Source organism: Camponotus floridanus, unplaced genomic scaffold (assembly GCF_003227725.1).
Source record: "Camponotus floridanus strain SB8 unplaced genomic scaffold, Cflo_v7.5 scaffold9, whole genome shotgun sequence".
NCBI lineage: Eukaryota > Metazoa > Arthropoda > Insecta > Hymenoptera > Formicidae > Camponotus > Camponotus floridanus.
This window is the reverse complement of record NW_020229860.1, coordinates 1,086,651-1,110,719: the sequence shown is the minus strand read 5'-3', so window position 1 is coordinate 1,110,719 and position 24,069 is coordinate 1,086,651. Positions and strand designations below refer to the sequence as shown.

General features: G+C 36.6%; 2 protein-coding genes and 1 long non-coding RNA gene across 9 annotated transcripts; 1 reads left to right on the top strand and 2 right to left on the bottom strand.

Moving 5' to 3' along the window:
* Window positions 1-2,642: 2,642 nt before the first annotated feature.
* Window positions 2,643-6,713, top strand: LOC109610573. Of its 2 annotated transcripts, none has more exons than XR_002192922.2 (3): window positions 2,643-3,564; window positions 4,014-4,836; window positions 5,427-6,713. It is a non-coding gene; the product is annotated as an uncharacterized LOC109610573 (long non-coding RNA). The 2 variants fall into 2 exon arrangements; XR_003123677.1 differs by having other exon boundaries at window positions 5,424-6,713.
* An 8,917-nt stretch (window positions 6,714-15,630) lies between these two features.
* Window positions 15,631-17,312, bottom strand: LOC112639777. The gene is made up of 5 exons (XM_025414835.1): window positions 17,160-17,312; window positions 16,770-17,032; window positions 16,392-16,618; window positions 16,000-16,280; window positions 15,631-15,818 (listed from the first exon to the last, which is right to left on the bottom strand). Exons 1-5 carry the CDS (start codon window positions 17,310-17,312, stop codon window positions 15,729-15,731), a joined length of 1,014 nt encoding a protein of 337 aa, XP_025270620.1. The 3' UTR covers window positions 15,631-15,728.
* Window positions 17,313-18,637: 1,325 nt separating this feature from the next.
* LOC105259266 lies at window positions 18,638-23,879 on the bottom strand. 6 transcript variants are annotated; one of them, XM_025414865.1, is made up of 6 exons: window positions 23,754-23,879; window positions 23,480-23,548; window positions 22,600-22,940; window positions 21,819-22,020; window positions 20,935-21,148; window positions 18,639-18,876 (listed from the first exon to the last, which is right to left on the bottom strand). In XM_025414865.1, exons 4-6 carry the CDS (start codon window positions 22,006-22,008, stop codon window positions 18,735-18,737), a joined length of 546 nt encoding a protein of 181 aa, XP_025270650.1. In that variant the 5' UTR covers window positions 22,009-22,020; window positions 22,600-22,940; window positions 23,480-23,548; window positions 23,754-23,879; the 3' UTR covers window positions 18,639-18,734. The 6 variants fall into 6 exon arrangements, with proteins under 6 accessions (XP_011269407.1, XP_025270653.1, XP_025270650.1 ...); XM_025414867.1 differs by having other exon boundaries at window positions 23,480-23,532; XM_025414866.1 differs by lacking the exon at window positions 23,754-23,879 and having other exon boundaries at window positions 23,480-23,609.
* Between the last annotated feature and the right edge of the window lie 190 nt (window positions 23,880-24,069).

Genomic DNA, 24,069 nt, shown 5'->3' with positions numbered 1-24,069 from the left:
CTAATCGATCGAGTATAAATAAAAAATCTCTCTTAAATCATCAAATCGTAATAAATTATCAACTATATGTTTTGTTTATTTTTTTAACTATTCAAGTACTCGAAATCATTTAAGCAATCTAAGCGTTAAAATCCCGAACGATGGATATCTGTTTTTCCTTTTAATTCTAGCCATCGTTCGCAATCTCGATCGATTCGGAAACCGCGTGCAAACAACGCGGAAACGCGTTCGAGCGGCGTGAATGAAAAATATATTCGCAAATCTGTACGGCGTCGGTACGTTGCGTCGCATGTGATAGTCTCGGAAATCGCGGAGAAAAACGCGAGTGGGAGGCGAGCGGGAGTTAAACCGAGTGCACATGTCGCCAAAAGCGCGCGTGTCACCGGGTAGAGAAAGCGCCTGTATATCTGGCGTGCATCCATATGCAGATCCCCATTGATATGACAACATTTACATACTGCATATTCGCTCTGGGCCATATACTCGCATCGCCAATTCCCCATTGTTGGCTTTCGGCCACCAGTGCGTTTGATTGACATTATTGGTCGCGCCGCTGACACCAGATTACATTTCTATTTGCATACATTCGCGAACCAGTTTGAGCCCATCCGCTCGCCTACGTGTAACTCGCTCTCGTAGTAATGTCCCTCTCTCGTTTTGCGTTTTCGTCCGCGTCGACGATTGGACAACGATTCTCGTCGAGGCTCTTCTCGCGCGTGTCATATTTTTGCACGCGGGATGCAAGCGCGATAGACGCCGATGATTTAGGGGCGGGTGTTTTTCCCGCGATTCTGAAGGGTAGCAAAATAATTTGTTATACATTTAAGGCTTGTTCTGAATACTCATTATTAACATTTATTGATATTCAAGCATAGTCGAATCTAAATAACTTATCTTATCTTTACAACTTAATTATTTGCGATCAATTTTGTATAAGATCCATATATTACTCGCTTTAATGTAGCCGAAAGTCAACAGTGAGAAATCTGCAAGCGAGTATATATGTAATCTAGAGCAAATAGGCAGCACGTAAATGTGTCGTATAAATTTCTCTTTAAACATTATAAAGTAAACGTACATGTCTCTCTCAATAATTTTTTCTGAACAAAATTAACGTCTATATATTGCAAATTATTATATAGACACGTAATCGTTATATTACCCAAGCAGTTTGCCGCTTGGCTTGTGTGAAAAGTCTATCGCAGTACCCTTTAATCACACTGTGAAGTGAGTACACGTGTCGATATCTTCCACCGACTGCACCGTGTTGCGCTATCAAATTTTTATTTATCGGGCTCGGCGAGAGAGAGGAAGATCGCGGCTTCCGTTCGATTAGATGTCGTTGCGAAAGAAACAATAGATAGCCGGCCACAAAAGGGCGCGTGTCAGGCGTTAGTGGGTTATGGCGGTTAGCCCTTTATTGGTGACCCTTCGGCCCGTGAAATATGAACGTCGCCTTTGTCCGCGAATAAGCGCGTCGCGCGGATATTAAACGCGGATATGCGAGCTTTATCCGCGAAAATTAGACTATATGAGTAACTACTCTCGCGGAAAAGGAGCGAGAGGAGTTTTTGAATGGACCGGTGATCGATTGTTCTTGATCACTTATTAAGTTTCAATAGCGCGTGGGAAAGCTAGTGCTTAATAGAAATTGTTACTTTAAAAATTGATATTTAATAATAAAATAATAATGAAAATTGTAAGTAATAATAAAATTATATCATGAAAAACTTGTGTGTTTAGATTTATATTTTATGAAATATATGTATAGCGGAAAAGATTTCGCGGCTTTCTAGCATTACACTATACAATTCCATTGTACTTAAAAATTGTCTCCGATTATTATCAAAATCAATAAGAAGGAATAGTCTTATAACTTGTGTTGAAAATATTATATGTGGAGGATAATATAAAAAAACGTTATGCAAACAATGTGGGGACATGAAATTTAAAAAAAAATGAGTCTGAATACATATAAGATTTAAATAAAATAATTAAATAGAGTTTTGAACAGTCTATAATATTTCCAATATTAAATTATGTATTTATATGTTTGTTTTGATGAATGTAACAATCTATAAAAATAATTTTATTTTTCAAATCTAAGAAAATATTTTTTTTCAATAATAAGTGAATGCGTAAACACGCATGAATATATATAAATACGATATTGATAACTTATGATAAGATATCTTTGATAAGATATGATTTAGAGAATCTATTGTTTTAGTGGTAGCAATTCTCTGTTCCAAAAAGATTTACGATTGTTTTTTCTTTTTAATATTAAGAGACTAATAAAAATTTAAAAAAAATTGAGGAGGAGTATAAAAAAATACCATCTTATGTGTGACACTACATAAGCATACGTAAAGCATATTCAAAATTATATTATCTTACAATGTATAATGTGTGATGCTACATAATGTATACTCACAAGTATTATTATTTTGAATGGCATTTAAAATATATGATAAATACATTTTTTTTAAGTGATTATCGTTTGGATTATTTAAACTATGTTATCTCAAGATCCTTATCAATATACACGTATGTACGTAAAAACCTCAAGATAACTATAGATAGATAAAACTGAGACGACTGGATAAACCACTGCGCAGTTAAATACAACAGCGAGAATATATACCGGCCAATGTTACAAGCACACTTTCTATCGTTGCAGTAGTAAACAGTCAAACCGCGTGATCGGACAAAAAAGTCGCGGAGTTATTGCGTCGCGGGCATTGCACGGATTTTCTCGTCTCGCTCTCGCTCGTGCCACGCATGACTTATTTTTTGCATACATCAGGTGTTTCGCGTGTTTTCTGACGCGCGCGCGCGACAGAATATAACCGGGTTAGACGAGTGGTGCGATCTAAAATGATTCAAGGTGACGGAACGTGACAATCGTGCGGTTAACATTAAAATGCGATGACTAACTAAGATAGATAAGGACTAATTACGTAGAAAACTTTGTTCTTTATTTGCAACAGAGAAGGATTATTGCGTATTGTAACTTTTGTATCTAGCACGTGCGGCGAAGAAAAGATACACGCCCACTTTCTACTCGAAAATTTCATCGATTCGATGATATAAAACGCTTGCAAGATATGACTCGATAAATATTTGTTCAAGTAAAATAAGACCTGTCAAAGCGAGGAAAAAGAAACACTGGACTCGCTTTCATAGATGTGATAAAATACAATGAGTCATGATGATTTTTTTAAATCATTATACATGTGCATATCTCCGGGCTTGCAAACAATACAACCAATGAAAAGGGCTATATAATAATGGCGCTTATCGAGAAACATCCAATAAAAATGCGACTTTTATGTGTGACGTAAGCGCAATACAATTTCGTAGATTAACTCACGTCTAAAATAGTGCGGTGAATCACCGGTTTTTGATTGCATCGATATCGTGGTATTTTTCTTATCAATATGTAATCAGTATCATACATTTTTCATAAATCTTTTGTAGAATTTATCAATGATAAGTGCATAGAACGATAAAATTACAGGCTTTAAAGAAATGAGTAGACAAATAGAGAGACAATTAACAAATGTGAGTACTAATAAAGATGATCGAATTTTAATAATCAATAATCTGTCTCGAAATTTTTCCCTTATTTTTACTTTCAATTTGCAATCTAACTCAACCTAATACTTTGAAAGCAGCATGAAATTATCCTTTTTTTTGAAATTATTTAATCTATAATTATGCCGAAAACTTGTCTCTTACAATTAGACCTCTAATGGAAAATATGTATTTATTGTCTATTTGAAATAAAAAGTATATGAGAGCTCAATTTCTATACAAAATAAAACTATCAACATTTTCTAAAATCTATAAATGTACAAAAATTAAAAATAGGAACAAAATTTCGATTTGGGAATTTATTATCTTCTGAAAAATATCGTTACATGAAATATTGTAAATGCAAAATTTCTCTTTATATTGTAACATAATATTTATAATTTTGACGCCAATAATAGTAACAGCAATGTTAACAGATTATAACTTGATTCGCAACGTCCTAGCCGGACTTGTTGCTCAACAATGTTCTGAAGAACCCAGAGAGACTTAGAACATAGATATAGGACAATCCTCCGATAACCCACATGTGGTATCGGGATGCTTCATGCGACGCGTCATGAATCAGCCTTCGGAGACAACCTCACTGGAGCGGTAACGAGCCGATACACCTCGAGAGCAAGCATTTAATCACGCGGAAAAGCTGACCGAATAAACAGTGATCGATCTACAATCTACAGCTAGGTGAGCGAGGCGATACGAGAGCGGGACTACCGCGTGTACACAGGTGCGAGCCACGCGACACTGCGTACGTGCGTGCGTACATGCGTACGCAATCGTGTACACATCGCTGGCCGCGAAAGGAGAGAACAGTTTGTCATATCGCTAGACTGCCTGTCGCCTGTGGCTCTTTATCGGCTTTTTCTCCAGTATGATTGTCGTCCTCGGCAACCAGTCGACCGATAATGATTCACTTCCTGCGATATGGTAAATCAGGTGTCGCGAGGACAAATCATCCACAGATACTCGTCGACGTACCTGAAGATTGTAGAAGCAACGGATGAGGAAACAGTCTTGTTACAGAAATACTAACCGAGCTTGAAATTGAGAAAAAGAAGCGCACCCCGAGTTATACAGTCGGTTAGGATAAAGTCGTTTCTCGTATTCCTGAAGCAAGTAGTTTTGCTGCGCGACCTCATTGTCTTCTTCTAATCGTCTCGTGCTCGAGCTCGAAATGACTGGATGCAGACGAGTCGTCCTGAAAGCGGAGTAACCGTGGAGAACGGGGTATACTTTGCGAAGGTAATACTAATAGCCTAGAGATGTTCCGAGGATGTGCGCGCACTTGTGGGCGGAAATGGTATCGTAAAGCGGCTATTATGACGCGGCTCGTCTTTTGTGCGGATAATAAAGACGGTGATGTTATTATTATTATTACTACTATTATTATAATATCGCGGCATGGAAAACACACTTGTTTCCCGGGTATCGTTACTCGAGAGAGCTTAACGTAAAAGACTGCCGGAAGGAACTTGAAAGCAGGTTTACCGAGGAACAAGCGGGAGATAGTAAAACCCAGGAAATGATATTTAAGAAATGCTATATAATGATAAAAGTTAAAGTTGAAAGAGGAATACAATAAATGGAACTCACGTGTCAGATAAAATAATTTATTTAAATTTGAATTTATTTAAATTTATTTAATTTTTCAAGAAAGATATTGATGTTATTATATTAATTGATGTATGATAATTGTCGTATATATATATAAACATTTTATATGTATCAGCAATTTTTTATTTCATATTATTACAACTCGGACTTTATAGATATCATTTGACAACTGCAGCGTAGAAGTTTTTCTCCTTCATTCTTACGTAATATGTCAGCAGGTAATCTACCGAGAGATACGATGGGAACTTTTAGACTATGGCGCATGAATAACCGTCGCCCTCAACCTCATCATTCGTTTACCAAAGAGGTTGCCAAGAATTTTTACGGACGATGGAAGAATTGTTGAATTTAACAGCTGCGCCAGACTTCGGAGTAGCGGACCATGAACAGACTCACGAGATGGCCCGTAAGAAGATTTAAGAAAAATATTGCCCGCGGCGCAGTGTTTACGATTCCCCTTTATCGCAAAAACTCCGATGGACGTGATAAATATTGATAAACGCAATAAATATTAATAAGTACGGCTCGACCAATCTCTTCCGTTTAGCGATTTCCAACACTTTACATTCGTTAAAAGAGTATTTTAAAGGAGTATTTTATTCGTAACATATAATTGACTTCTCTCTCTTATTCACTACATTGTTTTTTTCGCATCGCTCTCCTCTCACGTGCTCTTTCGTCCTCTTATTTTCTTCTTTGCCAGATTCTCGCAATTTCTCCTCCTTCCTCCTTCAATCATCAATCCACCGGCCAACGAATCTCGCGGTGAAACCAGTTTCTAGCTCGCTTATTTCGTACTCTGTATTTGCGCAACAATATATATTGGCGCCGATCGTGTTTGCTCAAAGCAAGTGTCGTTTTTTCTTCAGCCGCGTGATTATTCGTTCGCGAACGGCTTCCGCGATTCACGATGATCAAAATCGCCGCACTATTTCATCACAAATGTTTTTCCGATGAATTTTATGCGCAGCGAAAGCCAACACCTATTCCGTTTGTTCATCCCGCGATTCACGCCTTGCATAATTCGCATCGACGCGCCATTAGCATATCGAACCACAAGTCATCGCGTGAGTTATGATGGAAAGGGTTGAATTGTGCACGAAATTATTCGAGCGTCGAATTTAAATGCGCTGCCCCGGAACAGAGAGTCAAGTGATATTAATTGTCGTGACAAAAAGAGCCGAGGAGTCACGAGGAAGAGGGCCGCCTTTGGACGAAACTAATTGCTCGCGAAGAGAGTCGCGTGTCACAGACATCCAAAGAGATGAGTTGAAACAATGTCAAGGCAGAGAAGGTCAAGAGCAAGAAAATTCGAGAAAAGTGAAAAAAACCGTTTATTGAAAATTTTGTTGTTATCTGTTAATTACAGCGCACATTTATAATTTAATATAATTTGCTGTTATGATAATGATTAAAGTATTCCAAGATAAGCAGTGGCTACAATATTCACTACAGGACGCTACAGGACACTAAAGGACGCTAAATATTATAAAGTGTCTCATCGATATAAATAAATGTAATTATTACCGGTAGCATTAACGCATAGAGATAATTAGCGCGATAACGCGAGCATATCTCGGCGATATAAGATTTAACAAAATAAACGAAAAAAGTATTGAGAGAGAGAGAGAGATAGAAAGTAAAAGGAACGACGAATCTTAATGAATTTCTAGGAAGCTAATAATTTCTCTTCCTAGATCGTATCGCGCATGCGCCCCAGGGCTTTTTATTACATTTCAAGTTCGTAAATGTGCAGCCGGGAATTAATTAACCACCTTCCGAGCGAGCAAGAACGAATAAAAATTCATTCGCTCTCGTAATAAGTCCGATAAGCGCAACATAATTTATTGTTTTCTCCTTCGATACGCTGAAATTGATGCATTCATCATTATCCTGTCCGCGAGTATATTAACGTGCGTACCGTTACAATCGCTCGAGTATCGATCTTTTTTTTTTTAAATAAATGTTGTGAAATAAGGAAGTGTCTATACTCGATATATTCATTAATCACAATAAAATATTTGCACTGCACGAACGGTTATTGTTTAAGCATCATTTTTCAGATTCAACTTTTCATGCAAAACTAATTATATTTACGAAAAATGTCAATTTGAATCGTAAACCGAGTGATCGGAAGAAACGCGATCGACATCGTGTCTTCTAATGTCTCCTCATGGATGATAATTACATATTACCTCGCTGCCGATACCACTATTTAATCCGATTCTTCCGATCGCAAAACGCGGTATTAATTAAATGCCGCTCCCGGGAGTAAGATCTATCTCTTATGCAACGCGGACATAATAATTAAAGCGCGGTGATTATCAGTCCGTGCTCCCCGCGATCGGTATCTCAATTGTTTACGCTTCGAAAGGCCGCGCTCCCGAAGACGCTTGTTCACGCTTGTGCGTGCAGCAGCACGCAAAATGCCGGTCCCGTCTATACAGAGTATAATTACGACGCTCGCTTTGCAGTGAGTCTTGCGAAATAGTCGTAACCGGAATCTAATCGCTGGCATATCGAGTCCTGATAATTAACGCTGTTTGATAATTAAGTGACTTCGTCGGCTGACCGGCTCGGCTCGGTTGGGCTCGGAGATGAAACGGAATAGTCGCGTGCTGCTACGAGAGACGGTAGAGAGATAATCGGCTTATTTGCAGCGTCAGAGAGAGAGAGGGGGGGGAGAGGAGAGAGGATAGAAATCGCGCGCGTTTGTCATTCAAGCCGCACGCTGTCGCAGTGTCTCCCAAAGCAATTTCGTTGCGAAAATCGCGAATCGAATTTTTCCTTAATCCCCGCTACTGTCGGCATTATGTTTTATTTTTCAATTTTCGTGAAGAATATCCGTATCTCTATTTTAAAGTATTATAATACAAGTATTATAATACTTTGCATTGATTTACAAATTAGCAACAATGCGTTATTGACACACACGTAATTGGGAATTATATTAAAATATTTTTTTTAAACAAAACGATGCGTTAATATTTTCGAAATGCCTCAGGACTTTAGCGATTATCTCGTGGGATTTATTTGTCGAGATACAGTTTTGAGAAACACGGTGTTATCCGGCATATTTTACACCAATACTTGTGGAATATTATTTATCAAACTGTCAAATTAGATCGCTTGACGATATTGATTGTTGAGAATTTTGAAACGGATAATACAGTTAATATGGCTTTAGCGTGTCTTTGGATATTTCTTAAGCGAGAATTAACTAATAAAATATCATCGATAACTATAATAGTGCGAAAATGGCAAAAGATTCTTATATAGACCAAGAAAAAAATTTATTAATGTATGAGATGAAGATTATTCTCAGCTGTTAAATTCAATTTAAGATTTACCGATCCCTTCTTATTGCTTGTCTATAAGATATTTAATTAATATCTTACAAATATTATTATAATAATTATTGCAACGAAGTAGAAAAATGTAATTGTATTCGTAATTATTTTATTCTTTAATAGGCCGATAAATCTCAATAATCTTTTAATCTGTCTTTAAGTTTGTCGTCATAAGATCAGCCTTATCGCGTAATATTATCGCAAGCAGCGCTGAATAAAAATCATTCAACAAATCGAAGCGATTGACCACAAAAAAAGCCATAAATCTGTCGTTATCTCACAAACATTATTGTATTATTTAAGGACAAAAAAATGATTGATTTTATTATCTTTGCTGTAATCTTTAAATAATAATTATTTCTTGTTTTTATCGATATGAACATCCAAACATTGTGCGAAATTACAATCATCAATTTTCACAAACATAAATCGTTACGATTCAATTTTCATCTCGTTACGTAACTTTTTTTTTAAACTTTACGAACAGTAAGTTAATGGAATTTAACGGCAAGACTTGTATATAACGTACATCAAGAATCGCAATTACCTTCTGCGGAAGTAAAAACGGCATTATAATCGTGCGATGTGAAATGTACACAGAAACCGACCGTAGGGGGTGAAAGGCTAACAATCGTTAATTCGACTTGAAAAGAATGAGTGGAGAACGATCGGTGGCGTGAAGTCTATAATTATCGGCCACTGCAGGTTTGGCGTGTGCCTCTTTATTAGAGGCGAATGCATAGTACAGCGATGAGTTTCACATTCGAAGCTTTAAGAAAGATTCGAGAAAAAAGATGATATTATAACGTAATGAAGAGATCTCTCCCATGTGTGACTAAATTGTAAACAATATTCACATTACATAAATTATATTTATATTTTCAGTAATACAATTATGCATACAATATACGCTTACATATCTTTGCAAATGTATTATATGAGAAGTTTCTCAAAAATCAAACGATCAAATGAGTCCAAATTATTAGGAATCATATGATTAGTGTTATTAAAATTAAAAACGTGAAGTAGTTTAGTTTGGCTTCTGAGAGGTTCATATAATATATTTGCAAAGATATAATTGTAATTACATATCTGAAATGTGTAAAGCTATTAAAGTATTTAAAAGAGAATTACATTAAACGATGTAATCGCAGCCGAAAATGTGATTTTTCGCGGCGGCGAATCTCTCTCCGATTTTTCTCCCGCGATCGACTAACGCGAGAGGGGAAGAAGGGAGGAAAGAGCACGGAGGTTCGTATAATTATAGCACTTTTTAAATGGCAGTCCGACCCCGCACGCGTCTCTCCATTATGATGCATGGGAGTCGAATTTCGACCCCATCGGCCAGCCGCAGCAACCCCAACGTATTGTCGGCTTAATAATACACGCCGCCGTGTACAAAGTGCGGGGCTCCTTGCACGTATACGTCACTGACACCGTATAATCACATCTCGGGCGAGCGAGCGGTGCCTCCCGGTCATGATTCATGCGCATTACGAATATCAAATACTCGGAAAGCGAGCAAATATCGCTCTCGCCATGGAGAGACATTAAGGGTGGCGTTTCGCGACTCACCCACACACAAACCGACGCAATAATCATACGTCGCCGCTGCCTTCTCTCTGTTTTGTTTGCAGAAATTATATCATTGACATAACGACAGTCCCTGTACTCTTTTTACGCCGATACGACATGATATAATTATATTTGACTTCCTTGCAAAGTTATAATTTCCATCGTGACAGCACCGTTATTTTGTTTTAGACTTTGGCAGTTATAATGCGTTTTACACACAGCGTAGTGTTATAATATAACAATATCTCTCTCTCGATTTTTTATTGTGGGAAACTGTCACTATCATTTTCTGGTTCTTTAGCGTGTACTTGAAACTTTATCTAAAATCAAATTTTTTGTTCCAATATGACGCAAGTAATTTAATCGCGTGTCAGTATTTTCGTATTATTCGTATATTACAATTTTTTTAATTAAAAATTTGATATATTAAATTAAGAAATTATATATTTCTTATCTTATTTGTTGTTTGTATATGATAACGCATGTTTTCAAATGTAGATATTGTTACATAAGGAGCAAATTGCTATGAAATTATTTCTACGTACACACATACACATACTGTTTCTTCAAACAAAATTACGATTTGCTCTTTCACAATTCGCGTACATCTTTATCCCGCGATTTCTTGACATAAACGACACATTCGTGGCTTTTTACTCGCGCGCAAACCTTCATCCGACTGTAGCTTCGAAGGAGGTCGCTCGAGAAAAAATTCGCGAGACTAGCTGTATACAAAGGCCCGAACATAGTACGTCTGACGTAACGTCCTCGAAGACAAATTAGCCCGGCGAGGTGGAACGAGCATCTAATCGAGCAGAGCCTAAAACGTCTCGAAGACGATGCTCTATGAAGATTGCCAGCCCTCGGGGCCACGAACCGCCACTTATGAAGTATTATCCGCGTTAGTCGGGGTTAGCTCGACGTCTTTCACTCATCATCTTTCTTTCCTTCTCTCTTTCTCCCTCCCTCTCTCTCTCTCTCTCTTTTCACCTTCTAGCTCACCTATCTTCTTCTTAGAAGGTATCAGCCACTTCTTCAATCGCAATTTCTCTCGCGCGGCACGTCGTGATAATTTGCCTCACGAAGGAGTTATGACGCATCGCGTAGATTTCATTGCATTGACAGATAGTTATATATGATTCTCATCAACACTATTTAGTTATGCAACATAAGAAGAGGAATATTTGAGAATTTTGAGATCTTACATATTAGATCGCTATATATATTGTGTTTTAAAGATTGAGATCGTAAATATAATTTTCATGCTTTATTTTACATTGTACACGTTCGCAGCCAACGCTATCTATAAACTCCGTCAACGCTTTTAATTAAAAAACCGACAAATCCCGGCAGCTGACAAGCGATCGACGTGACGTGCCAAGGGGCGTTCTTAGAATTCTGTTTACACGTCCCTTATCCGCGACGATCTCGAGCGAAATCCGGAGTCGGTCCAGCCGCATAATCCCGGCCGCATTAAAGCGTCTGGTCGCATTAAAAAAAAACCGATCCTCTGCGCATCGTTTGGCTTTCCCTGCGACACTCGTTTGGCTTTGCGTGCAAACTCGAGGTACTAGGGGCGACGACATAAAGGAAGAAGGAAGCAGAAGAATGAAGGAGAAGGAAGGAAATTGACGGGATAAAAGGTAGTAGAGAGGAAGGTAGAAAGAGAGGGAAAGAGACGAGCAGGCACCCTTCGGCGATGATACGAAAATACTGACACGCGTCCGACGATTGATCCACGACACGTGTCTTCAATGCTGCAATCAGCGTAGTTGACTGACGTTGTACGGTGCTACCCGCAGCCAGATTCATTATTTATGAACGATTTGAAAACTGATCTGCCGAATAAAGTGGTCTTTTTTAAAGATGTGGGAGGATCGACCGTGCACCCCCTGGGCGGTTTTGCATCGCATGGTGTGCATAGAGTTTATAATCTTCTAACGCCGCCACAAACATTCGTAAAAATATTTTGAGAGAGATTTATAACACACGCAAGAAGATACGGAATGAATATAAAAATATTTTAATCGCGATTATAGCTTTTTATATGCACGTTATTATTTTCTAGCTTATAGCGTGAAAAGAATTTCTTAAAATAAATATTCTAAACTTTCTAATATGAAACGCATATCTATATTTGTCATCCATTGACCGTTCATCCCTCCGACAATTGGTACGACGTCTCCACAAGGAATAAGAGAAATCTGACGAACTGTGATAGCAGAAGGTGGAGGGTATCTTTTCTTTTGTACCGGTAGAGATACCCACTTATCCGGTGGTTTGACCAGCGCGTCAGAATTTCACGGATTTTCAGGGACCCCAAACGCGAGACCGCGAAGGGAAGGATCGCCGAAGGACATGAATTTTCATTCTCACCGAATTATTCTGTCCGTCAAGCGGCCGAGGGTGGATGGGAGGCGAGAGGGGGAATCCGTTTTCAACAGGAGATTCTTTTGTGCAGGCGAATTGGCGTTCTCGGTGACAAAGATTCGACACTCCGAATTGAAAAGTCTATCGAGAAGAAAAGGATAGTCCATGGTATATTGCGACGGTAAGATATTGAGGCATTGTGAATCGCTCGTGGGGAAAAATATACGGCTAAATAAGGTCGTGGTGGTGTTTTATGGTCGTATGGGGAAGGGGGTGAGGGTGTATTCGAGAATTTATGTCTTATTTTCGGACCAACTTGGATGTTGGAGTAGCTACTGCAGTCTGATTAGATCGCGCACCGTTAAAGCTGCTTAGCAGGGTTTGATTTAGTGAATCTTGATTGTATTTCACGTACATATATCTTGAGGGAATTAGAATTTCTTTTTTATAAGACTCAACAACGTAAACTATACTATTTAACGAAATAGTCTCATGAAATATAATTATAAAATTATTTCTATACTTTTTAAATTCTATTAATATGAATATTTTTATTATTATTTTTATTTTTCTCTCCAAATGACTTCATTAATCGTTAGCCATGATATTCGAGTTTATTTCGAATTTAGAAATCCGTTGCAAATTTCACTTTCCAAGATGGCTGTTTGGAAATCTCATCAAAGATGTCTTACTAATCCCTTCACGTCGAGAAAATACTGGTTTTTCCTCGGCGTGTGATAAGTTCTCCTTGGTCCTTTCCTTGGATCACCTGAAATCAATGATGGTGGATTCTACCTGCATTTTTCCCTTTTGTTGGGATGACCTACCACAATCGTGCGGCAGATCCTTTGTTGAAAGGACCAAGCTACGTCGCACATAGAAGCTCCTTTGCATCAACCATCCACCAATTCGGGAGGATTTGTTTCGGCACTTGGGGCGTGGTAAGCCGACATGAGACCAACGCGCCCCCCGACGAGGTTAATAATGAGGAATTATCGTCGCGATACAATAGGCCTGTAGGAAATCCTCTTTGATCCTCTCGATGAAAATAATACCGCACTAATAGAGTGAGATTATAGCCGTAAGACGATGACGTCACCGTTGCTTCGCATTCTAGTTGCACTCTCGGCAATACCTGTTATAACTGGCTCTATTCACTTTGACATTCAGTAGCATCACCCAACAATCCACCTTCTCTTCTAACTCAAAAATTTAATTTAATTATAACATCAATCGTGAATTAAATATAATATATTAAATTAAAAAAGATTTGAAATCCAAGAGATAAAAAATATATTTACGGATCAATTAACATTACATAATTTTATGAAGGAAGTATATTATATATACCTCCCGCAGCGAATTATAAATCAACGGTCTCCATCGCGCACAGTACGTGTTCCTCGTAAAACACTTTGTTCCGCGTGTCACGATGCGTGAAACGAATCTTTGTAAAGTTCCTACGTAGATCGCAGAGCGTATCACGCGACATTGGATGTATCAGAAGGCTAATTGTCTTCCGCTGTCAGTTGCACCCTACTTGGCCCTGTCCGGGGCACACGCCCCTTTAGGCTACGGCATTGCCGTGGACTCGGCCGTACCATTTTCACATCCCCCCTGCGTCGAGTCCATGAACGCGATGCACGCCCCAAATTACACGCCAGAAAGGATAAAATAATTACACGTTGTCCGCCGCTTTTTCGACGTTGCGCGTTCCATTTCTACAACGTCACCGAGCGGCGAGCCGCTATTTGGAGAAAGTCATACGTGAATTTTACAGCTGCGTGTCAAACGTTTCACACCGCAAACAGATAAACGACAATACGTTGTACAATAAATATTTTTTTCATTTTAATAACGAATTTTTTGACAAAAATTCTTTTTTAGAACCAATTGCTTCCCTTTTTAGAAAAAAATTTGCGAAAAAATATTCTTTGATGTAAGTTTTTAACATTCAAAAAATATCTTTAATTCAAATGTCTTATATGTATATATAATTTTTGTTTAAGACTTATACATATATTTTATACTTCAAATTTGCATTATTCACATGTACGCATGCAAGAAAAAATGCATGAGAAATGCAAGATGTCATCACATGAGACGTGAGAAAAAAAATATGAGTCAGGGAGTAACATCCTTAATAAACGGGAGGGCTGCCGAAAGGCGTGTACGATCACCTGTCGAGGAAGCTTCAACCTTACGTGGCTAAAATTGCTAAGCGGGAAAGATACACACTTAAGTTGATCATAGACGTTATCGGCTTACGCTTTGCAAAATTCATGATACTGATCGAAAATTATTACGAATTATCAAGTATGATTGCACATCATCATAAACCTAGCAAAGAATCTTTGGACAACTGATATTTCATGAAGACACGTCCTTACATGGATGAAAATATATTAAGAGAGGATAATTTATAATTTCGAAAATTGTGTGCTCATGATTTATTGCTTTATATAATCTTACAGGATAGATAAATGTCAAATTAAATAGTTTTCAGCGAAATAATAATAAAAATAAAAAACTATAAAGCTATCGATAAATTTTAATCTTATATCTATATAATATAATTAATCCTAAAATTATACATATATTGTGTCGAACGCTTTAGAAAGATATAAAATCATCTATTATGAGAAAAGGTGAGGTAGGCGAATAGAGAGAATCCCTTGCATCAGCGAGGATAGAATATGCCTTCGCACGTAGAATGGTCGATGCTTGCCTATCGACATCAAAATTGAATTTTCAGCTGAGTCTACAATTTCTAAATTCTGCTAGCCATGCACATCGATGCCGTGATGTAATGGATAAAAAGAGTATATAACTGTGTAATATTAAAAGAATGAATAGAATAAAAAAATTAAATGACTTGTTAAATAACTTGTCCCCTCATTTATGTGAGCGCGTTTGTTTGCGAGCCACTCGGGCTGCCGAATCTCAGGCGATTGTGAAAGGTATATATAATGTGAGATTTAAAATATACAATTTAAAACAATATACATATAATTAATTTTTATTAATAATTAAAGTGTATATTAAACAATAGTAATCAAATTAATTTGTTAATCTTTTCCTCCAGCTTATGTAACATCAATTATTTCAATAGATAAAATGTATAAATTTTGCATATAACAGAAGGAATATATCATCATGAGAAATGTCATTTCTCGTGATTCTGAAATGATTATTCTAAAATTTCTCCAAAATGAAAATCGATGATTAATGCGGAAAACGAAATGTACCATGAGATGTCGAGTCTGAAACTTCAGGGGTAAAACGTAATATGCGAACACCTTGCTCCTTTGATTCCTGAAAAATATTCCATAAAGATAATTTTAGATATCATGCAATATGTATTAAGTTTAGAAATCATGTGTGTTCATTTATTAATGTAAATTTAAATTTGGTCTCAAAAGATTATGTTTGCAAATATTATTGCAAGCCGAATAATTCTTAACTTTAATTTTATTTATTCGAAACAAAATATTACCTGAGGAAAGAATGGAATAGGATCTTGTGAAAACATATTAGAGCTCTGTAAATCTGTCAAAAATTCGGAAAATCTATTTCCTGATGAGCGATGATCGTTTCCGTCTTTTAAAGATTCTTCATTCAAAAACACTACTTGTCCTGAGCCCTCCAGCGTATTATCTTTCGAAAAAAAGTTTTTTCCATAATCTTGAGCAGTTGAAATAATGTCGAGGTTTAATTTGCCTGTTCCGGTCCGATCAGCCTCTGCTCCTACGATGCCTGGGGGTAAAGCTTTTCGTCCTTTTTCCCCAAAGGATTTCAGTTTATTTTTGTTGTCGAGAAAAACAAGTTATTTAATTCATGGAAAACATTAATTTGAACGTCGTGATAAATTAACGGGACAATCTCTACCTCGTGAAACGTAAGATGATTGGGGTAAGCTGTGTTCGCCTCTGCTGAAAAAGCGGAAGAATCCGCCGTTGTGATTGTTCAGGTAATGCACCAGTTTGTCGGGATTACGCGGACACCTAGGAAACGCGCGATAACACATGGCCGGATTTCCGTTGCTGCTGTAACCCAGCACGACAGCTCGGGCGAAATTCAACATGGGAGACGCTTCTGCCGAACCGGCAAGCCATCTGAAAATATAATGAGAAACTAAGTATAATGATTTCACCATGTTTAATTTTCACATTTTTAGTACGTCGGAATTTTATTGATATCGTGTTTCGTTTGGCAAAATTAGTGCTTCTCTATCGCATGTATTATGTTTCGCGAAAATATACATACTGAGCGAAAGTACTTCTTCCAAATTCCTCCAAATAATGTTGTTTATCATTTCCCATCGATGCCTGTTTATATCTTCCTGGTGGCTTCCCACTCGCTACTTCGCAAAGTATTCTAGGCACACACTTTAGATCGTCGTAGCGGGAGATTGATGACAGAGCATTAAAAAGATTTATTCCGAGTCCGCCAAACTGGTTGACAGATTCACTTGGATAATTTAATTGATAATTACTAGTAGTAGGATTCAATGGAAAATCTTGAGGTATCTACGAGATATTTATAAATAATAATAAATAATAATAATAAGTTTTGTTATAGAATATAATCAAGAAAGAAGAGAGAAAGAGAGAGAAAGAGAGAGAGAGAGACAGAAAATACAAAAGCTACACTTACCGATGGTACTTCATTATTAAATAGATTTAAAATAATATTTCCATAAGGAAATTCATATGGAGTTTCTCTGTAAGCTGACAAGTCTGATTGACTCGATTGCCTTAGTAATCGATCATCATTTTGAACCAAAAGATTCGTTGCGAATTGACTCATGCATCTATATGTATAATTAACATAAATGAATTAATTTTTAATTAATATAAATGAGTTAATTTTTTAATATTTTCAATCATAATATGTTTTTATCAGAATATATTTACCGTAATAAATCGGTTACATTATAAATCTTCTGTGAGATATCGAAAATACATTGAGTATTATCAGATGATTTTTGGGAATATTGTGATGAGTAACCAACGTAAACTTCGAGGTATAAAAGGCACCAAACGAAGATCAATTTACTTATCATTTTGCAAAATAAAAAATACTAATTTTTTTTATTTATTATAAATACAAATCTTTAATTGATGTGACAAAATTTGATATAACTCTTCTTAACACATATACAAACACACAGACAAAGTTATAAATATAATATATATTCAATATATTAAATATAATAAAATCTTTAATATCACATATTACATTGTTATAATATTGATGCCTTCTTAACACTATAAATATATATGATGCACCAATTTACGAGAAATTTGTTTGCGCTTAATTTTACAATCGCGACTATCGGTCTATTCTGATTTTTTATTTGCAAGACAGATATACTTAACAACGCGATTTATTCATTTTCGTAATACGAAACAGTCGCCTCTCTAGGTTTTGTACCAACTGAAACTTTCCTCGAAGCTGATCCTCGTTTAACCGTTCAGTCGGAAAGACGTGGGTTGGTAGTAACATCGCTAAAAGAGCAACTCTCACTCCGTACATGTACATACACTTTCGCGTTCTTACACATATGCGTGCGTGAGTGGACATGCGAGTAAAGCTTTCCGCATGAAATGGCACAGTTTTCGCAAGAGCTCTTCGAAAATAAGCAGATTCCAAGTGTATGTGGTTCCTTAAATGTCAAACAGTTTATTTTCGCAGAATAACGGCAGAATGATACATAACGACGTATCATGTATATAGGATACATTAATGGAAGCAATTTATGTGATGTATAATGAATATCGGAGAAATAAGTGCGTGAGATTGAAAAATGTTCAATATATAAGACGTATATTGATTCGCACAATAATTGTACTAGAATAATTTAATATCTGCAAATCTCTCTGTAAACGCATCAATCATGTTTCTCACATATTCTCTTTAATACAATATCATGCTTATCATTTGACTCTTTCCATTATAACAAATACAAAATATATGCAGATGTTAATTAACACGCATAATAATATAAATAATTTAATATAAAATAAAAAAAGAGAGAGAAATATACATCAGTTTTGTACAATTAACATAAACAATTATAACATAGAAAAATGTATATCGTCATCTTACATAATTATATTTCTATTATAATACTATAATCACTAATTAATTTGATTCTAATCAAATCCATGGCATTATTTACAAGTCAACAGAAACACTTAAATGAATTTAAGCATATTGTGCTTTCAACTAATCCGACAAAGTGCTATTATCGCAAGCTCTTCCTCTTTCCGCCAATGAATGACATAGTTTTGGACTGCTAATAATGTTGCCCAGGAAGATACTCAGCAAATAATTTTCCTTCATCAAATTGGGCGATGATTTGTGTTCTCTGTAAAATTATAATAACACAAAATGACAATTATTATCTTATCGCATCAAACTCGCAAATCCAACTATATTTATATGTAAAGAATTTTATAAAAAGTAATATATATATTATAATTATAAAAAATATTAAAGTGAAAGGTGTAAGATAAAATATTATCGCGTGTTTAAGTTCGTGTATATATATGTGTGTATTCTTTTTAACCGCATTACAACTCCAAAACTTTCTACGAAACAACCGATACTTTGTCACCTCATCGTTGTTATCTACGCAACCTCTGCCATCTCGCCCAAATGGATTTCTAATTTCTAACGACCCCATTTTACTTACAATTCTTCTACAATCGATTAGGCTTTTCCGAACCAGACTAGAGAAGGCGCTTCGAGACGATTTTGGGATAGCTTCGTCCCTCATCCATGGACGGTTAAGTCCGTCTAGACGGCAGTTGCCGCCAGTATTCGATCTCCAATTTATCTGCTCCCCTCCTCTCCCTGCCGGCACTCTCTCTCTCTCTCTCTCCTTGCCACGAACATTCGCTCCTGTACGAGATGCCCGCAGGTGACCGGCGGGAAAGCAGAAGGAGGTCGGGCATCGAAATGCGTGCCCCGAGAGATGCATCGTGCGTTGACAGGCACGATGACACGTGCTCGCTATCTCGCGTCACGAGGCATTAGGAGGTTCAAGATAAGCCGACAGGTTCTCAAACCCACGGACCCGGATAGCAGGGCAATCGTAAAATGGTAGAGTCTGCTCTGGACACGCAATGGTAAAGACGATCGAGAAGGTGGGTACGTGGTTTGGTGAAGTAAGGGAGATGCAGTTATCAGGATGCATTAGAGTCGCCCGTGGAACCATTAAAGGCTATCTGCTCCCGGCGTTACTTATAACTGAACTTGTGTAAGCTTCACGAACGGATGCAGAGTGTAAACAGTAGCAGGGATTTCTTTTATATGTTTGAGAAACGGATGCGTGAGGAAAAATATTTCATTGTCATTAAGAAAAAGCCATCTCTTTTTGAATGTGCTTTCTTTTAAGAATCTGTACAAGGATCGAGTCTCTGACGTTATCGTTGTTGTTACGATTCCATGACATATGTCGATCATTTACTGATTGATTAGGCGCCATAGACATTAGAGGATTTAAATGCCCTTGATTAGAGATATTTTCGGCATATCTGTCAGAATATATATATGATAAAATCGAAAATGGAATGTTTCTACTTCAGTATTTTAATGTGCACGTAAAAAACAATTTTATTAATATTCATGACTACTTTTCTAAAATTTAATTATATGTATGTCAAGATATTACATCTTTCACGAAATGTGATAGTTTCTAAAATATTTTATGAGAAAAATCTTTTATTTCGTGGTTTTGTCAAGAAACCTGTTTTCATGCAACTTCGCATATTTAATTATTTTTTATAATAGAAATCCATTTGTTGCCTTCAAGAAATTTTTTGCTGCTGCAAAGTCTTGCAAAAGCAAATAAGATATTGCATGGAATTGTTGCGTATCATTGCACAAGAACGGCAGTATCTTTTTACGTCTCACTTTTTTGTCACTCTCTTAATAAATGCGACTTATTGACATTCTTTTTTTACCCTTTTGTTTTTTTAACTGATCTATCATCCACAGTTTAGCTCGTATCAGGCTGTTTATTGTATTTATGTTTCTTAATCTTTTTACATTGTTTTAATGAATCTGTTAAAGCTTTGTTCGATTCATTATCTCTAATGAAGAAATCTCTAATGAAGAAATGAATCGCGTGAAACCTGTTTTCAAAACATAGACTTGTTCTTCAAGCCATGAACTTCAGAGTCACAGTTGCGTAACGTAATTAGAATTGCCTAGCAATAATGCTTTGAATGAGTTCATAGTATTTTTTCAACTTTACAGCTTATGGCTATCACGCAAAGAAAATAAGTTTCTTCTAGATATCTGTATTTTGTTCTTCGATATTCGTAAAGCAGTTAAAATCTAATTTTCATTCAAATCAGCATATATGAAGATATATCAGCTAAATGAAAGCAATTAAAATGTTGCCAGTTGTATATCCTACCTGAATACTTCGCCCCAATCAAGAATATTCCAATCACCAAGTTGCCGGCTTCTCCTTCGAAGCATTCGTTCTGCATATTCGACACAAATCTTCTCGTAGATACAAACATTATTTCCGAACTCGGTTACTAACTTCTTTTCAATTTGGTCGATGTTTAAAATCTCTTCGTCGTGCGTAGAGAGATGTGCTCGTTTCACTCGACTGACATAAGTATCTAAGGGAATTCAAAAAAATAATATCTTCGCGAAAGCTCTACAAAGTATTTTATCTAAATTTGATTTCATTTTATTGAGATTTGATAACTTTATTTATCTAGAAATCCTCGACTAAAACAGTTTCCTTCTTTACGCTAATGATTTTGTAAATATCATAAATTTAATATGTTGCTTTAATTGGCAATTATCTCATAATTAAAAATAAATTTACATTCAGTAATAACGATTTCTCTGGTATTTTTAATTTCCTGATATGCGTATTTATTTAATAGGTGGACAACTACACAGTCATTTACAGAGTGATTGTATTCGATGATAGGAAAGATAAGATACTTTCGCTTTTGCTGTTCACTGATTCGATTTACGTGTTACATGAATTAACCGCGGAAAAAGCGCGCATACATGATACATTTTTCTTCTTCACGCCTGGCGAAGCATACTAGTAGATTCTTTTTATTAAACTATACGGATGTATATATATGTATATATATGTATATATGTGTGTGTGAGAAAATCTATATTTTTTTTCTTATTCGACCCCTCATTTTTGACTTTTGTGATTTTTGCCGCATATATTATCATCCGTTATATAAAAAAAAGTAAATATATGAATATATATATATGTGAGAATCATATTAAAAGAGAGTTTTTCTAGATAGAACGCATTACCTGGATTCAAAATATAAGCGAGCTTCTTGAAGAAATTGGCGATTCTTACGCTCGCTATAATTACCGGAAAGCCAATCAGGTGCACCGGAAGCTCGAAAAATGGCTCCTCGTTACCAGAAGGTGCGGCTGTCACGAACGTCAATGCCAGAAAGTAACAGCCGAAAAGCAACAATGTCCTTGATAATTGCATTATGTAGCGGATCTAAGACATTCGTTAATTACAATTCGTTATTGTAAGCTTATGAAACTAACTAACAAGATTGTCGGGATTGAACAACTTCCGGTATTCGTTGCGCGAGTGTCTCCTAATTTGATTGCGCGGTTATCTCAATTACTTCCGTTTGAAAGGGAAACTCTTTCTTAATATATAGAAGGAACGATTTTGTATTTCACATGGAAAGTGATCTTGCAACTTTATAATACACGTAATTTATCTTTTCAATTTATTCCTTGCAGTGAATAATCATTGCTAAAGTATAAATGTTATAATAATAATTAAAATAAAGCGTCGTGAAGTACACTCGACATTACGATCATCTGATTTAAAGACAGAAGTTTCTCTTCAATTAAACTGTATGTGATTTCTAAATATATCTACGAAACTCGAGTCACAAAAATTCCACAGGGTAAATTTATCCCATCGCGCCACCACAAATAAATCAACCAGTCGATGTTCTCAAAAACATCCTCATTACATACACTGCTGCACTTGTATCGTGCCGAAATTGATACGCGTTCTCGCGTTCTTACTCGAGAATACACTTCTCTTACGTTAACGTACCGCGTGACTTTGGCACCAACGCGTGAATTTGATCTACTGATTAAAGGTGTAGCCGATGGATCGGTGGTAACTGGTGTTACTGCTTTGTGTAAAAACTCGTTGCTGAATGTTCCTCGACGCACCACGAGGCTGTACCGACAAAGAGAAAGTGATCGCCCCTTCCCATCGCCGGTATGTCCGATCCAACATTCGAGCTTCGTCTTACGACATTTATTAGTACATCATACGAGGGGTTTCTCGTCTCCCCGAAGTCGATGAAACTTCGTCCTTCTCTTACTTTCCCCCCCTCTCTCTCATTTTGTCACTTTGACAATGTCGATACGTGTCTCTTTTGAAGTTACCTATGGCGTGGATTCGATGTAGAAATTTTTTCCGTGAATTAATTCTGCAAACTTTTAAGAAAGTGCGTTTCCTTGACTTTTCGTCCCTGACAAGATCACTAGCGAAATTCATCGACTCACCGATTTAAATGTGTTGTGATATCTTTTGAAATTGTCAAGCAAAAGCTGCATATTTCAACTGCTAATTGGGTTGATCGTGCAATATAATTTTAAATAATGCTTCTAAAGTATTTATAAAAATGACTAATCTAAAGTTTTTGAACGCAGAATTCATAATCAATTGCTTATCGAAAGATAAGCCGATGTTAAATATAATTCTAGTCATAATCGAAACATAGTCGAAAGAGTAGCTTCAGAAATTAATCGTACGAATATTTTTTTTATGATTAAAATGAACAACTTGACCATGAAACAAGAGATGTTCGCTTGCAGATATATATATATAATTTAATAGTGTTGATGAAGTGTACTTTTAAATAATTAAAACAAGACGAATCTTTCAAGTATTTTTTAAACCATGCCACGTAGATCACAGTTACCTGATTGCTTAATAGGTGACATTTTTCTTTCCTGTTCCGCCTTTATCGCCCTACTTTCAGGTGCCAAGACTTCTCGCAATTAATTGTACATGCAATGCACAACATTTTGATTGCATTCTGATACGTAACATTGTATTATGCACAATACAATGTTACGTGTCAGAATGCAATCAAAATGTATTTAGATAATGCATCAAAAATGTAATTCTTTTATTACAATAATTTTCATATTTATATATATATCGGACAAATTAATAATTTTAATATTATATACCATTTTTAGCAAAGCTGTAGAACTTTTTCACCTCGGAATTGCAGTCGTATCGCTGAACGAACAAGCACGTAACGAGAGAGGAGCAAAATTGTAGCTGTAAATCGCCAGAGTTGGCAGAGACGCTGATAGAGACTCGAGTCGCGATACTGCGCGATAATTTTTTGCAAGTATTCCAAATGTCGCCAGCTGTTTCGGGAAGGGGGCGGGGGAAGCGCAGTTAATGGTGCGGTTTCATCCCATTCCCCTCCTCGTACATCGCGCCGAATCCTAACCGAAACTCTTGGCACGATCTCGTTTACGATCGCACGGCTCGTTG